The sequence below is a fragment of the Erythrolamprus reginae genome, chromosome 10, assembly GCF_031021105.1.
Source record: "Erythrolamprus reginae isolate rEryReg1 chromosome 10, rEryReg1.hap1, whole genome shotgun sequence".
Taxonomy (NCBI): domain Eukaryota; kingdom Metazoa; phylum Chordata; class Lepidosauria; order Squamata; family Dipsadidae; genus Erythrolamprus; species Erythrolamprus reginae.
Genome location: NC_091959.1, coordinates 33,810,379 through 33,826,731, shown reverse-complemented (window position 1 = coordinate 33,826,731; position 16,353 = coordinate 33,810,379). Strand labels below are relative to the sequence as shown.

Below are 16,353 nucleotides of genomic sequence, written 5' to 3'. Positions count from 1 at the left end.
AAATAATAAATAAATAAATAGATTTATCCCTTGGCCTGACCTCGCCAATCTCTCCTTCCAGACCCAAAACTCTCAGCTGCAAAGGCAAGGAAGTGGAGAACGTCTTCACCATCCGTACTGTGGAAGATGCCAACCGTGTGGTCAAAGTGGCTACTGGGAAAAACGCCGTAGTGGTGGGAGCCTCTTTCCTGGGTAAGCAAAGGCTACGTAGACAGCCTCGGAAGCTGAGCTGATTCGGAATGCGGTTTGTTTAATCTGGGTTTAGCTGTTCTGCCCCAGCTAAGAATGTAGCAAACCCACACAGTTTGTTTGAACTTATTTTAATCAATAACCAACTACTGATAGCTGTCTTAGTAGAGGTCACACACACACAAACCTAAAGGCAATCTTATCTTGCTAAAGTCCAACTGTTAATTAATCATCAGTAACAGTTGGCATAAATTCAGAAAGTCTTAAATAATAGAATAGCAATTAGTCTTTGGTAGCTCACAAAGTTTGGCAAAATGTCCAGAAGTTGTCTTCAATAAACAAACCAGAGCAGACAAAGCAGAGCAGAGATTTTCCAGACACGAGGCAACACAACACACACAAATTTCAAATGTTGTTTCCTGCAGAGATTCAGTTCCTCTGCTTTCTTTAAGTAGACTAGGGGAGTGGCCCATTAGCCCCAAGTCTTACTCCCGAGTAGACCTCCTCCTGAGTAACCACTCCTTCCTTTTGGCAGCTCTGCATGTTTGTGCATCAAGAAGAGACTCCTCCTCTTCTTCCTCATCACTGCTATGAGGTGCTGGAGGTTCCGAAGGCCCTGGCTGAACCTCTGCCTCTGGCATCGAGTCCTCGCTAGTCTCCTCACTGTCAGACTCGGTGGTAGCTGCACAGGCCACTGGCGCATCACCAAGTCGGTCTCCTCTCGAACGGGATCCACTATCAGCTGCAGGGGCTGCTTGCAGGCCACAAGAGTAGCATGGTTTACTACAGTCCGGGTGTCCAGACAAGGAAATCAGGGAATTATCAGGGAAATCGGCAGTTTGGGAAATATCAGGGAATTATCAAGGAATCTGTGAAAAAATGGAATAAATCAGGGAAAAACCCAAACTGTATTAAAGTGTTTAAAGGATAGGGATAAATCGTGTGTTTAAAAAAATGGCAGAGTCAAGCAAAAATGAGCATAACTGTGGCAACAACTTCCTTCTTCAGCTACTGCTATTTCTCCTTGGCTTAGCCATTTGGTATTTTATTTATTTATTTATTTAGTCCAATACACAATACATATTGAAGAGAATAGGCATGTAGTATTATATATAAAGAAAATGATAGAAGAAAAGATAAAAATACAGGAGAAGATATATGAAAGGAAGAAAAGATATATATGAGATAAGGAGAGACAATTGGACAGGAGACGAAAGGCACACTAGTGCACTAAGTGCACTGAGTCGGGGTGGCACAGCAGGTAGAGTGCTGTACTGCAGGCAACTGAAGCTGACTGTAGATCTGAAGGTCAGCGGTTCAAATCTCATCACCGGCTCAAGATTGACTCAGTCTTCCATCCTTCCGAGGTGGGTCAAATGAGGACCTGGATTGTGGGGGCAATAGGCTGGCTTTGTTAAAAAGTGCTATTGCTAACATATTGTAAGCCGATCTGAGTCAAAGGAGAAGGGCGGCATAAAAATTGAATAAATAAATAAATATGTACGCCCCTTACATATGACGTCATCTATGACCGAGCCTTAACTCGATTGCAAGTTATAGGGAAATGTCAGGGGATTTCAAAATTCTTTCTCCCCTGGACACCCTGTACAGTGTTTCCCCAAAAATAAAACCCCCAATGAATGAATATCGGATGTGTGATGTGTGAATCTGCTTGTTTAATTTTAATTGTGGGGTTGTTTTTTTAGTATACAGTTTTATGTAACATTTCTAACATGTTTTAAGCCGCCCGGAGTTTCAGGAGAAAGGCAGCATAGAAATCAAATCAATCAATCAATCACTATAATAAGTTAAATTGAATTGAATTCAATTCAATTAAAACAAAAGGTGCGAGAGAGTGGGATGGAGTGGACGGTATGTTGGGGTTGCCTGCCTCCCCTTGTTCTACCCCATGGCTCTCCTTCTGCCTGGCTCCACTTTGCCCCCATACCAGGGGTAGGCAAAGTGGGCTATTCTATGACTTGTGGACTTCATCTCCCAGAATTCTTGAGCCAATCATGCTACCTTCGAAGAGCCAACTTGGCCTACTCCTGCCCCAGACGAAGCTTCATCTGCTTGCGATGGAACTCTTTGAAATGGAGCTGTGTCCAAGATGGAGACTGGGGAAGGCCCCCCCGTCTCCCTCTGTTTTTAGACATTGTCTTTTCCTTGTTTCGCCCAGCTTGGCCTGTTTCAGCAGCTGGATCTTCCGCCTTTGTCAACTTGCGGACTCTCCTGCTTGTCCTGGGTCTTTCTCGTGGTGGCTTCCTAACCCTCTTGCCCCCTCTGCTGTTTTGCAGGGATGGAGGTGGCTGCTTATTTGTCCGAAAAAGCTCACTCGGTCTCAGTGGTGGAGCTGGAAGAAGCCCCCTTCAAGAAATTCTTCGGGGAGAAGGTTGGGCGAGCCATCATGAAGGCAAGGCAGCTGCCCGGAGGGGGCGTTTGGGGAGGGTCGAACCTTATTTGGAGGGGAATGTTTTTCAGCCTTCTCTCCCTTTCCTCTCCTCTCGGACAGATGTTTGAAAACAACCGGGTGAAGTTCTACATGCAGACGGAAGTGTCGGAACTGCGGGAGCAGGAGGGCAAGGTAGAATCGGAGGGATGGAATGGATGGAAACAAACAAGTGGGTGGATCAAAAGAGATATTAAGGAGAAACTTCCCAATAGTGAGGACTGTTAGTACTCTGTCCCAATGGTTGGGTTGGTAATATATGAGGGTTATTTTCAAGAAAGTAAGGTTACAAGGGATGTAGCTCTCACGGGGAATATTTGCGGGGGAAGTTGGTATTACTATCATGTAGCGGGAAGCCAGCGGATGAGAACAAGCAGTGCCAGTGGTCAGTAGGTCATCGACTGGCATTGTGGTGAAGATTAGAGATGAGTGTCCTCATTCTGTTTCCCTGCAAGGCCGAAGTGTGCACTATAAGGCTCTACCTGAATGCTACGGGCATGAACGGTGCTGCGATGGTGCCCAAGACGCTTACAAAAGTGCGCAAATTCAACAGTCAGTGCCACCCAAGAATTTCTTGACCATTTCGAGATTGAAGGCGAGGTTTTTCTCAACTGTGTAGTGACAGGAGATGAAACTTGGGCTTATCTCCATACTCCAGAGAGCAAACATCAATCAATGCAGTGGCGCCATACCCGTTCTCCTTCAGCCAAAAAAAAATCAAAACTCAGCAATTGGTGAGAAAAATATTGGGCACCCATCGCAGCAGCGTTCATGCCCTTAGCATTCAGGTAGCACATTGCAGAGCGCACTTCGCACTTGGAGGGAAACGGAATGAGGACCCTCATCTCTAACCTTCACCACAACATCAGTTCTGCCATCAATCTTCTATGTTTCCATGTAAGAAGAAAAAATGAAGCGGTGGCCCGAAAGTTTGGTGCTATCGGCTACGGGTTGCTTTGCGCATGCCCACCAGCGATAGAGAGAGAGAGAGAAATCAGTGGGTTGGAGAAGAGACCGAGCGCGGACCTCTCCGGCGTTGTTGTTGTTGTTGTTATTATTATTATTATTATTATTATTATTATTATTATTATTATTATTATTTGTATGCCACCCCTCTCTGTAGACTCGGGGCGGCTCACAGCAATAAAAAAACAATGTACAACAAATCTAATATTTAAAAATATCTAAAAACCCCTTATTAAAAAAGCAAGACATACACACAAACATACCATGCATAAACTATATAGGCCTGGGGGAGATGTCTCAATTCCCCCATGCCTGTCGGCAGAGATGGGTTTTAAGGAGTTTACGAAAGGCAAGGAGGGTGGGGGCAATTCTAATCTCCAGAGGGAGCTGGTTCCAGAGGATCGGGGCCGCCACAGAGAAGGCTCTTCCCCACCAGACGACATTGTTTAGTCGACGGGCCCCGGAGAAGGCCAACTCTGTGGGACCTAACTGGCGTTGTGGGGAAAAGAGTAGGGAAACTGCTTCCTTTGAGGTGAAGCCCCACCATAACACTATAAAGTGGGAAAACAAACGCTGAGGTAAAATTGTGTAGAAATTTTTCAGTCACCCCTCCCCCTGATTTGATATTTGATATTATTTTTTTTTTAAAAAAATGGTTGCACTTTTACCTGTCCCCAAAGCTGAAGGAGGTGGTGCTGAAGAGCGGCAAGGTACTCCGGGCAGACGTCTGCGTGATTGGCATAGGTAAGTTGCCGGATTAATTTGGGAAAATCTTCTGGGAGGACTTTAAGATTTATTTATTTAATTTATTTATTTGTTTTGTCCAATGCACAATAATACACAATGAAGGTTATAGAGCAGTGTTTCCCAACCTTGGCAACTTGAAGATATTTGGACTTAACTCCCAGAATTGGTTTCCCAGAATTTTGGTTACCATCACACACCCCTTATACCTTTTTTTCTAATTTCGTCATCCAGATAAATCTCAATTAATGTCTAATTAAGTCCATCATTAATATTCCTTAAACTATGTGTAAAATCACCCTCTGGATGCCAAGAAAACTCGGAGAGGGGCTGCATATAAATCCCATTAAAGAAATAAATAATAAATAGAACTTAATGGAATACAAATTTTGTTGTCTGAAAAACACTGGTTTTGGTAGAAAAAAGAAAAAGTGAGAAAATAACGTTTTATCTACGACAGAGAAATCTTTGCACCATCAACTCCTTTTGCCTGGGCAACTCAATGGAGCTGAGCGTTTACTGGCCCAATGCCTTTCTCAGTCACCAATGCAGAGTTTTGTTCAGCAGATATAGTCTCATTGTGCCCGGAAAGAGAAATAACCGTCTCTACCTAGGACCGAACTCTTTATTGTGAGGCAAAAGCGCCAACTCTAGGCCATTCAGTAGAAATCCTTGCATAGGATAATTATTTTTATTAATTATTATTAATTATTAATTATTAATAATTATTAATAAATAACCAGGATCTTCTGAAGGCATGAGAAGTGTGAAAATGAAGTGATGACATAGTGGCCGGAGCCCAAAGTGTGTTTGATTTTGACAGCAAGAAAATATCAACATCAGGGCAGAAAGATGCTATATTTTAGTTTACAGTGATCTCTCGATTATCGCGAGGGTTCCATTCCAAGACCCCTCGCGATAATCGATTTTTCGCGATGTAGGGTTGCGGAAGTAAAAACACCATCTGCGCATGCGCGCCTTTTCCCCATGGCCGCGCATGCGCAGATGGTGGAGGCAGGGAGCGACGAGAGTGCGGAAGCCGACAGATTGCTTTGAATGCCGGCTGCCCCTGCCCCCCCAGCACCCGCCGTTTGTCGCTCGCCTGTCCGCCGTTTGCCGCTATCACCACCTTCCCCACCCAGAGTCGAAGTCCCGGGGATGGCAAGGAGGGAGGGAGCGACGCGGGTTAAGCCCTCCATGGCCTCTTTAACACTTGGGCAGAAGTCGCACTCCTCCTCCGGGTGATGGAAAAGACGCGGGTACTCGGGAGCCCAGGCGCCCCGCTCGAAGTGGAGGAAAGCAGGCGGTTCCCGGGGAGAGAAAGCAGACACTGGGCTTAGAGGCGCCCGTCCCAGCGGAGCAGATGGAAAAGCTCCACCTGCGTATCGCCATCCCCGAAGATACGCAAGCTCTCCCCCACCACACAAACACACACCCCGCCCGGCCAAACTCTCCCTCCTGCCGCCCCTTGCCAGCCGAGCGCCTCTTCGGCTCCGGTTACTTTCCCCGTGGGGCGGGACAACCCCGCCACCGGGCAAGTGGTTCCTGTTCAGCGCCATGTTCCCGGCCAATGGCAGCGCCTCCAGCCTCCTCGCCGCTCGCCGCCCGCCGCTACCGCCCCCTCTCACCGCCGAGTCCAGCGCTGGCGTCCCCCGTAGGCACCCGCCCGCCCACCGCCCCACCGAAAGAGATGAGAGAGGGAGGAAGAGAGTGTGAGAGAGGAAGAAAGAGAGAGAGAAGAGTGGAAGGAAGAGAGAGAGAAATGATAGAAAAAAAGAGACAGAGAAGTGACTCTTGGTGATGACGTATGACGTCATCGGGTGAGAAAAACCGTGGTACAGTATAGCAAAAAAAACCGGGGAGTATTTTTTAATTATTATTTTTTGAAAAATCGCGATATAGCGTTTCGCGAAAATTGAGATTGTGAAAATCGAGGGATCACTGTATTTAAAGCATTTTAATAGACTTTTCCACCAAAAAAAGAGCAACCGTCACCTAAAGCTTTTTGCAAGCTGAAAAAGTGTAATATGGAAGGAAAATAAGAGGAGGGGGAGGTAAGAGGGCGGGGAAGCTTACAACAAAGGCACTTAATTGGTAATTGGGACTTAAAATTGGATTATCGCCAGTTTATATGGATGTTCTATCCTTCTGTGATTTATAAAGCAGATGGTGTTGTCAAGAGCAATTGGCATTTGGTAAGGGTCTTTTTCGTGGTTCAAATAAATGGGGCTGGTGGTCAGGAGTCCCTCCCACTGCTAATGCCCCTCTTCTCTTTGGCACAGGGGCCACTCCAGCCACCAGCTTTTTGAAGCAGAGTGGGGTCCATCTGGACTCCAAAGGTTACATCGTGGTGAACAAGGTACTGCAGAAGCAGCCAAACAGGCTAGCCAGGAAGGAGGAATTGGGGGGGGGGGGAGTTTCAGCCCAACATGGGACCATCCATCCATCCAATTCATCCCTCCCTCCCTCCTTCCCTCCATCCCTCTATTAATCCAATTAATTTAATCATCCATCCATCCATCCACCCATCCAATTAATTTATTCATCCACCTATCCATCCATCCACCCCCTCACCCATACCTCCCTCCCTCCACCCATCCAATTCATCCCTCCCTCCAATCCATCCAATCTGCCCATCCACCCATCCCTCCATCCATCCAATTTATTCATCCATTAATACAATACAATACAATACAATTAATCCAATACATCCATCCTTCATCCACTCATCCAATTCATCCATCCATCCATCCAATTCATTCATTCATCCACTTATGCACCCACCCACCCACCCACCCACCCATCCAATTCACCCATCCAATTCACCCATCCAATTCAATCATCCATCCATCCAATTCATTTATTCATCCACCCATCCACCCACCCCCTTGCAAAGTGTTCCACCCAACAGAACTCTTCTCTCCCTTCCAGATGATGCAGACCAACATTCCAGGAGTTTTCGCTGCTGGTGACGCGGTGGTCTTTCCTTTGGCGCTGAGGAACCACAAGAAGACCAACGTCCCACACTGGCAGATGGCTCACATGCATGGTGGGTGTGGTTGTGGCCTTCTCTCGTGTCTTGTCTCAGACAATGGATGTGTTTTTGTTGTTGTTGTAAATAAAAAAAATAAAAAAAAATAAATAAATAAAATAAAAATAAAAATAAAAATAATAAAAATAAAAATAAAAATAAGTCTCCCTTTTATGGCTAATTGCAGCCTAGCCCCTAAAGTAGCACTATATTATTTCCTCCAAACATACATTGCTGGTTAGGTCATATATTGACAAACCCAACCAGTGCAGTACATAGTACTGACAGAATGAATGGCTTACAGCAGGGGTTGGCAACCTTAAACACTCAAAGAGCCACAAAGGTCCTGACTGGAATACTCCCTTTCAATTCAGGAATGGACTAGAAGTCCAATTCTCCCACCACAGAGCTCCTAGCACAGCATCCTTTTTCCTCTACCTGTTCCAACCAAAAGCTCTATCAATTGTGGAGCTGACAGGTAACAGGCTGGGATGACAGAGCCACACGTGACTCCCGAGCCACAGTTCATCACCTCTGGTTGACACAGTTCAAATAATGTAAAAGCACACTTTTGTTGTGCTCTAAAAAGCGCCTTGGTCTCTTCAGCCTTGAAAGACGGCGTTTAAGGGGTGACTTGATCGAAGTATATAAAATCATGCATGGGATAGAAAAGGTGGATACTGTAGAGAAAAATTCTTTTGTCTATCACACAATACTAGGACGAGGGGGCCCTCCCTAAAGCTCATAGGTAAGAAAGGGAGGACAAATCAAGGGAAATATTTCTTCACCCAGAGGGTCCTTGGTTGATGGAATTCCCTTTCCGAAGAGGTCATGACAGCTGTCAGCCTGGAGAGCTTCAAGGCAGGATTAGGCAGATTCAGGGATGCCAAGGGTATCATAGGTGGTTATTGAAACGGATGTCCAAGTGCCACCTCTATGTTGGTTGAGGCAGGCAGTATGAGGTCCCATTTTTGGGGGTCAAGGGAAAGGGAGGGTTTTGCCTTCTCCTTCTGCCCAAGATCCCCATGGTGGGCCACTGTGGGACACAGAATGCTGGACTCGATGGGCTATGGTCTGATTCAGCAGGGCTCTTTTTAGGTTCTTATGTTCTAACTCATATGCCTGATTGATGTCTCTGTTACATTCTCTATTACATCCTAGGGCGCATAGCAGCACTGAACATGCTGGCCTATGGGACCGAAATCAGCACTGTCCCTTATCTGTGGACCGCCATGTTTGGCAAGAGCATTCGCTATGCAGGTGAGGGAAGAAAAAATTAAGATTAGAGAGTATGTCGAGATTGCTGTTTGGTTGCCTTTCTGGTTTTGGGGAGGTGTGTGAGGGGTGTGTGTGTGTCTGATGCTCTCATGTACGAGGGTCGCCCAGAAAGTAATGCACCACATTTTTTCTCTTCAACAATTATTTATTGAACACAATGAAACTTACACACAAGAAAGAAAGGGGTTTCTTCTACACTCTCTATTTTTCCACGTAATCTCCATCCCATTCTATGGCCTTCCTCCAGCGTGACATAAGGGTGTGTATACCCTGTCGGTACCACTCCTTGTTGTGGTCACGAAGCCATTTCTGCACCTCTAATGGCCTCACCCTCTGTGCCCAGCGACTAACCGTACTTCTGTCGACTTCAGATTCTCCAAAATCTGTACCCAAATGTTTGTGAATGTTCCCAACAGTTTCTTTCTCCGCAGTGAGAAATTCAATGACCACACGCTGCTTGTAACATACATCACTTACAGACACCATTTCGAAACACTCCTGCAGCTACGCTGTCTGTCTGAAGAAACACAAAATTTACATACGCATCCCTGACAATTCAAATAATGTATATCTAAATTTTCGCATTTGTACCATTAATGTAGGCTGAGAAAAAAAATGTGGTGCATTACTTTCTGGCTGACTCTTGTGCTTTGTATTTTACTTCTTGTAACATTTGTTTCTGTTTTTATTTCATTCTATTTTCTGATGGAGGGGCCATATACTGTATTTTTTGGAGTATAAGACCACCGGAGTAAAAGCCTTAGTTTTTCAGGAGGAAAGTAGGGTGTTGGAATCTGTCTACCAGATATTCAACTGGCTAGTGTCCTTAGTCTGGTCAGCTTCAGCACATTATTTTATTCCCTGATGAGTGCTTAAAAAAACCCTTGTTCAGAGAGAGTACCAATGAAAGAGCTTGCAAGCCAGTAAAAGCTGGGAACATTGTTAGCACTTGGTTAGGGCTAGAAAGAAACTTATTTGGAGCAAGTAGAGCAATGAAAAAAACCCTACAAAGACTTGGGGCTTGGAAAACATTCTTTGCAAAGAGTAACAATGAAAGAACCTGCAAGTTAAGAGATGAGAAGATCATTAGCAGCTAGTTAGGGCTGGAAAAAAAAGCTTTTAAAAAAAGCTACATTCAGAGTATAAGATTTATCCAAATTTTCAGCCTCTTTTAGGGAGGAGAAAGATGCATCTTATACTCCCAAAAAAATAGTATATTGGATAAATAAAACAAATAAAAGAATACACTCAGGCAGATTGGCAAAATCCACAGCTATCACATTTCTTCCTTAGAAAGATTGAAAGAAATGCAGACATCTTGTATCTGTGTGTGATTTGTGATATGAAATTAAGCTCAGATTTGAAAGACAAGTGCTCATCTGCACTTTGCAGCAAAATTCTCCTTGTTTTCTCCACATTGCAATGCAGCACTCCGTAAATATGTGCTGAAACATGTTTTTAAAATGTGTATTTGTTTCAAAATGCTCTAAATATACTTATGCATGTGTAGTATTAATTAGTTTCTTATCACATATATCTTTGTGCTTTTTTAAAGAGACAAGATGGCAGATTAAAATAAGAAAAAGAAACTTATACATGTTTCTTTTCTTTTCTAGGTCATGGTGAAGGATTTGATGATGTGATTATTCGGGGAGCTCTAGACGAACTTAAATTTGTAGCCTTTTACACCAAGTAAGCGCCCATGAAAACCTTTAGTTAATAATAATAATAATAATAATAATAATAATAATAATAATAATAATAATAATAACAACAACAACAACAACAATAATAATAATAATAATAATTATTATTATTTAGATTTGTATACCGCCCCTCTCTGGAGACTCGGAGCAGCTCACAACAATCACAACAATATACAAATCCAATATTTAAAAAGAAACAAAACATTTTAAAAGCCGATCATTTAGTACCATTCAATACAATCATACCATTTATAAAACTATATGTGCTCAGGGTATTTCAGTTACCCCATGCCTGGTGACAAAGGCGGGTCTTGAGTAATTTATGAAAGGCAGGGAGGGTGGGGGCCGTTCTAATCTCCATGGGGAGTTGATTCCAGAGGGCCGGGGCCTCCACAGAGAAGGCTCTTCCCCTGGGGCCCGCCAGACAACATTGCTTAGTCCCAACTCTGTGGGACCTAATCGACTGCTGGGGTTCGTCTGGCAGAAGGCGGTCCCAAAGGTATTCTGGTCTGATGCCATGTAGGGCTCTGTAGGTCATTACCAACATTTTGAATTGTGATCAGAAACTGATCAGCAGCCAGTGCAGCCACCATGATGTGTGCTGCAAAATTGTACTGTTTGTTTACAGCTGCTTGTGAATTGCTTGTTGATGTTACAGAAGCTGCTGAAACTGTAGAATCGATTTTAGCTTCCAAGAATAATAGAACTTTTAAATTTTTTTATCCTTGGCCAATAAACTCCAGATTTATAGTGTTTGTAAACTTCGGTAACTTTAAGATGGGTGGATTTCGACTAGGGGTGAAACCCAGAAGGTTCTGACAAGTTCTGAGCCCTTTGTCTTTTCTTCCAGGAGCGATGAAGTCCTGGCTGTGGCCAGCATGAACTATGACCCACTGGTCTCCAAAGTGGCCGATGTCATGGGCTCTGGCAGGGCCATCCGCAAGCGAGATGTGGAGTAAGTCACTTGGATTGGGATTGGGATTAGGATTGGGATTAGAATTAGAATTAGAATAGAATTAGAATTAGAATTAGAATAGAATTAGAATTAGAATTAGAATTAGAATAGAATTAGAATTAGAATTAGAATTAGAATTAGAATTAGAATAAAATAGAACAGAATAGAATTAGAATAGAATTAGAATTAGAATAAAATAGAACAGAATAGAATTAGAATAGAATTAGAATAAGAATAAAATAGAACAGAATAGAATTAGAATTAGAATTAGGAACAGAAGAGAATGAAAATAGAATTAGGAATAGAATAGAACAGAACAGAAGTGGCCAAGTGTGATTGGACACACGAGGAATTTGTCTTTGGTGCAGATGCTCTCAGTGTACATAAAAGAAAAGATACATTCATCAAGAATCATGTGGTACAACACTTAACGATTGTCATAGGGTAAAAATAAGATAGATGGATATAGAAAAAGATGAGATAGAAGATAGAAAAAGATGACAGAGGAAAAAAATGATAGAAAAAGACTAGATGATAGAAAAAAGATGTGAGAGAAGATAGAGATAGAAAAAGATGACAAGGAATCAGGAAACAATCAATATTAATGAAAACTTAAGGATACAAGCAACAAGTTTCTGTCATACTGTCATGTGGGAGGAAATGGGTGATAGGAATGATGATAAAAAACTAGTAGTAATAGTAGTGCAGATTTAGTAAATGGTTTTTAAGGGCATTATTTGTTTAGCAGAGTGATGGCATTCGGGGAAAATACTGTTCTTGTGTCTAGTTGTCTTGGTGTGTAATGCTCTGTAGCAACATTTTGAGGGTAGGAGTTGAAACAGTTTGCGTCCAGGATGCGAAGGGTCAGTCAATATTCTCCCGGCCCTCTTTTTGACTCATGCAGTATGCAGGTCCTCAGTGGAAGGCAGGTTAGCAGCCATTGTTGTTTCTGCAGTTCTGTAGCTGCCTCTTTCCTCCTCCTGCACAGAAAGGTTTGTGGTGATGGAGAGTGTGGTGCTTTTTAATGGTTAGTTTTCCTTCCCAGACTGAAGAGTAGAGCAGACAAACAGGGACAGCACAATTTTGAATTCTTTCCCCTTTTTCTAAAATGGCCTCGGAATTTTTGCTGTTTTTCACTATTATCCCCAACACAGCGACGACAAATATCCGCATAAGAAAATTGCATTGATAGTTTGCAGCAGAATTCTGTTTGGCACAACAGAATTTTTTTGGCACTACAGTTCATGGGGCAGGGAGGGAGGGAGGGAGGGGGAAGCATTCCCAAAGGGAGCTGGGCCTTTATGTAGCTACCAAGAACTCTGAGTACCCACTCCCAGTTTAGAAAGTGAATGATCATATTCAGTGTTAGGTTGGAGTGGAATCTAGATTTTCTTTTTCCAGCACCCAGGAAAGTGGCCCTCACTTACTCTCCTTTCCTCCTTCTTTCTCTTTCTACTGCTCCAATTTAAGGCTCTTCATTCGGTATGTATATATGTTTGCACTGGTATCACAGCCCAGCTGAAGGCATTGGAGGATCCATCCATGTATCCATCCATGTATCCATCCATGCATCCATCCATGTATCCATCCATGTATCCATCCATCCATCTGTTCTGTCTGGGTGCCCCCAGACTTCAACACCAACTGGAAAAAGCAACCAGACATGCTGGTAAAAGCAAAAGCACTTTATAGTTTGAAAAATAAACACAGAGAAAAACCTGTTCTTCCCAACAGGCAGGCTATGAGGCTTCACAGTAAAGTCCTGACGGCCAGACAATACAGCAGACTTCTTGCTGGCACACACACCACTGTAGAGAATAAGCCCCCACGCCTTTTTCCCCAAGGTTTCAGCCTTCAAGGCCACAAGCCAGAATCAGAGACGCCAAAGATCACAGCCAGGTGCCAGGACTCCCAAAGATAATACTCCACAATACAGGAAGGGTGGGTCTGCCTTTTCAGCCTTTCTGGGGAGAACCACACCCAAACCCAGCTGTTACCTATTTAGGACTGGAAGTACCTGGCTAATTGTCCCCTTCGTTGTGCTGCTCTTCTCTGCCTGTGATCGATGATGGCTTGAGCATTTTCATCTAAGGACTCCAGGCTGCTTGCTGGGGAGAGCTCCACCCCGGGGGATTCTGGCTGTTCTCCCTCTCCCTCGGCCTGATATTCCTCCTCCCCTTCTGCCTGGGCCTCCTCCTCCTCCTCCTGTTCCTCATCCTCCCCCTCTGAGCAGGGAGCCGGCAGAGGTTCAGCCGTTCCCTGAGGAGCCTCAGACGGAATCACAACACCATCCATCTTCTATCTGTCTGTCTGTCTGTCTGTCTGCCCGTCTACCTATCATCTATCCCACCCTCCCTCCCTCTCCCTCACACCCTGCCTGTGATTCTGGAGAGAGCAAACAGCCCTAGAAGTTGGGAGTTAACACAACACTACGAGGGGAAGAATGAACCTTTAAGGGAGGGGAAAACAGGTCCAGAGGTGGGTTCCTCCTGGTGCGCCTGCACCGGTAGCGGCAGCCTGCTGATGACATCATGAAGACGTCACCATCAAGACCCTGATGCATGCAATATTTGGCTTCTGTATGGCTAGTTGATGAGAGCTAAATAGCTTGAAATAGATCTATACTAGTCTCCCTTTATTTCTTTGTCAGCAAAATGTATATATTGCCATCTATTTGCAAATAGTGAATCAAGGCGGATTACAAGAATATAAATCTTGTCTTGTTTTCAAAAATGTTTATAATTATTGGCTATTATTATAATTTATTAGATTTGTATGCCGCCCTTCTCCAAAGACTCAGATAATTTACACTTTATAATAAAAATTATTATTAAAAAAGAATATAAATATAAGTATATGTTTATGATTATGTGTATGTTTACGTTCATATTTATATTCTTGTAAGCCACCTTCTGCAAACAGGCGGCAAGGTAAATTTCCAAACAAACAAACAAACAAACAAACAAACAAACAAACAAACAAACAAACAAACAAAATGAGGGTTTGTCCAAGTTACTGGCTTGTCCAACTGCACCCCTGGCCAGGCATTAAAAAAATCTGCTGAGCTTCCGGGAGGCAGTCATAACCCAGCCGTTATTTTGTCTTTTCCGCAGAACTGGAGACATGTCCTGGCTGACGGGGAAAGGCTCCTAGGAGCTGGGAATCCTAGCTTGGGCTCCCTTTCGGGGGGTGTCCTCTGCAAAGCCCCCTCCCTCCGGGCTGGGCGAGCCTGACCGTCCCCTGCCACTCTTCCTCCTGGCTCTCCCCCTCGTCTCAAGGATCTCTCCGGAGCGCATCGGAGGTGGAGCTGCTGTGAGACGGCTGCAGTGGCTTCCAGGGTGGAGCTGAAGGAAGGAATGGTGGGGTTGCCGGGCTGGAATGATGCAGAAGGAAGGGGATATAACAAACATGGTGGGCACCTTTTTGCAGGCCGGCACAAGCCGCGGAGGCTACCTGGGAAGGGGACGCAGCTGCCTGGAGCCCCACTCCCCTTCTCCCAAGGCAAGCGCTCCCCTGCTTCTCCTGCTGTGCCACGTGCCCAAATGTCTTCTCACATCTTGTGGACGGCAGCAGAAGACCCGAAGGTCCCTTGGACAGCTGGGAAACCAGGACGTGGCCTGAGCAGCTTCCGTGTCTTGCTCCTCTGTGGCTGAAGCACCTTCGATCTACTGGGATGACTGGAATCTGCACGTTCTTCCCTGGTTCCATCTCCTCACCCCCTCTTTTCTTTTTCTTTCTTTTTGGCAATGCACTTTATAGATTCCGGACCAAGTTTCTTCTTGCAGGAACGCTCAAGCAAGCGCAGAATTCCACTCTCGGATCAGGGTGGTATTTTTACTGGATAACTAGGGAAGGATTTTCTTGGCTATTAATTAAAAGTACATTGGCCTTTGAATTCAACCCAGCTTAAATGTTGTTCTTTCAAGCTCAGTGTCAAGGTTCCAAACTAAATCAGACTCCGAATCAAAGTGCTTCTCAAAGTTTCCCAATTTATCACCGGAGCCATCCTGGCAACTACGCTGGGAAACCTGAATCTGAGTTGAAAGTTCACATCGCTTGTACCCCCGCCCACAAACTTGTCACGTTGCCCACTCAGCTTGGCAAGTCCTTGCTCTGCTTCCGCCCAGGTGGATGAGCATAGGATAGCCTTGAACCCCTCGAAAGAATGCTTTGTGGATGCATCTTCTCCCTCATGAAAATCACCCCTCCCAAGAGCCCATAAACATCAGGCCTTCTATAGATGTTGATTTCTCACCAACTTCTGCACCGGCTTGACACTCAACTTTTGTTCTGTTCCTGCCCTATTGGCTGGAATGCAGCAACTTTGTATGGAAAGAGATTGTGATCCCGCTGTATAGAGCGCTGGTGAGACCACATTTGGAATAATACTGTGTTCAGTTCTGGAGACCTCACCTACAAAAAGATATGGATAAAATTGAACGGGTCCAAAGACGGGCTACAAAAATGGTGGAAGGCTTAAGCATAAAACTTATCAGGAAAGACTTCATGAATAGTGTTGGGCGAACCCAACAAAGTTTGGGTTCGGCGAACTCAACCAAACTTTGCCGTGAAGTTCGGGTGAGTTTGCCGAACCCGAACTTTGGCTTGCAACAAGCCGCTGCGGCATCCTTTTCTATAAAAATAAACAAGGAGGTGGGGAATTCCCCACCTCCTTTTGCTTCCTTTTATTTTTACACAAAAGGATGCCGCAGCGGTGTTGCAAGCAAAAGGAGGTGAGAAATCCCACAAAGGGATTCCGGGGGTGGGGCTTTGATGTCACGGTGGGAAATCCCACGATGGGATTCCCCACTCACCTCCCAGGTGTCGGCGTTTCGCTGTGTTCAGCCAAACCCGAACTTTACCCAAACTTTTTAAAAAGTTCGGGTTCAGGTTTGGCACACTCCATCTGTATAGTCTGGAGGACAGAAGGTAAAGGGGGGACACAATAGAAACATTTCAATATGTTAAAGGATTAAATAAGGTTCAGGAGGGAAGTATTTTTAATAGGAAAGTGAACACAAGAACAAGGGGACAC

The 16,353-nt window shown here is 44.5% G+C and overlaps 1 protein-coding gene across 2 annotated transcripts in view; it reads left to right on the top strand.

The window, feature by feature from the left end:
* AIFM3 (AIF family member 3) overlaps positions 1 to 15,218 on the top strand; it is a 41,558-nt gene extending 26,340 nt beyond the window's left edge. The window contains exons 10-19 of one of the 2 annotated variants that reach the window (XM_070763185.1): positions 62 to 192; positions 2,487 to 2,602; positions 2,702 to 2,773; positions 4,285 to 4,348; positions 6,631 to 6,707; positions 7,280 to 7,397; positions 8,541 to 8,639; positions 10,274 to 10,349; positions 11,214 to 11,318; positions 14,432 to 15,218. In XM_070763185.1, the coding sequence (XP_070619286.1) occupies positions 62 to 192; positions 2,487 to 2,602; positions 2,702 to 2,773; positions 4,285 to 4,348; positions 6,631 to 6,707; positions 7,280 to 7,397; positions 8,541 to 8,639; positions 10,274 to 10,349; positions 11,214 to 11,318; positions 14,432 to 14,471 (898 nt within the window). In that variant the 3' untranslated portion in view covers positions 14,472 to 15,218. Of the gene's footprint in view, positions 1 to 61; positions 193 to 2,486; positions 2,603 to 2,701; positions 2,774 to 4,284; positions 4,349 to 6,630; positions 6,708 to 7,279; positions 7,398 to 8,540; positions 8,640 to 10,273; positions 10,350 to 11,213; positions 11,319 to 12,788; positions 12,849 to 14,431 lie in introns of those variants that run through there. The other variant, XM_070763186.1, reaches the window with a different exon arrangement.
* The last annotated feature ends 1,135 nt before the right edge of the window (positions 15,219 to 16,353 follow it).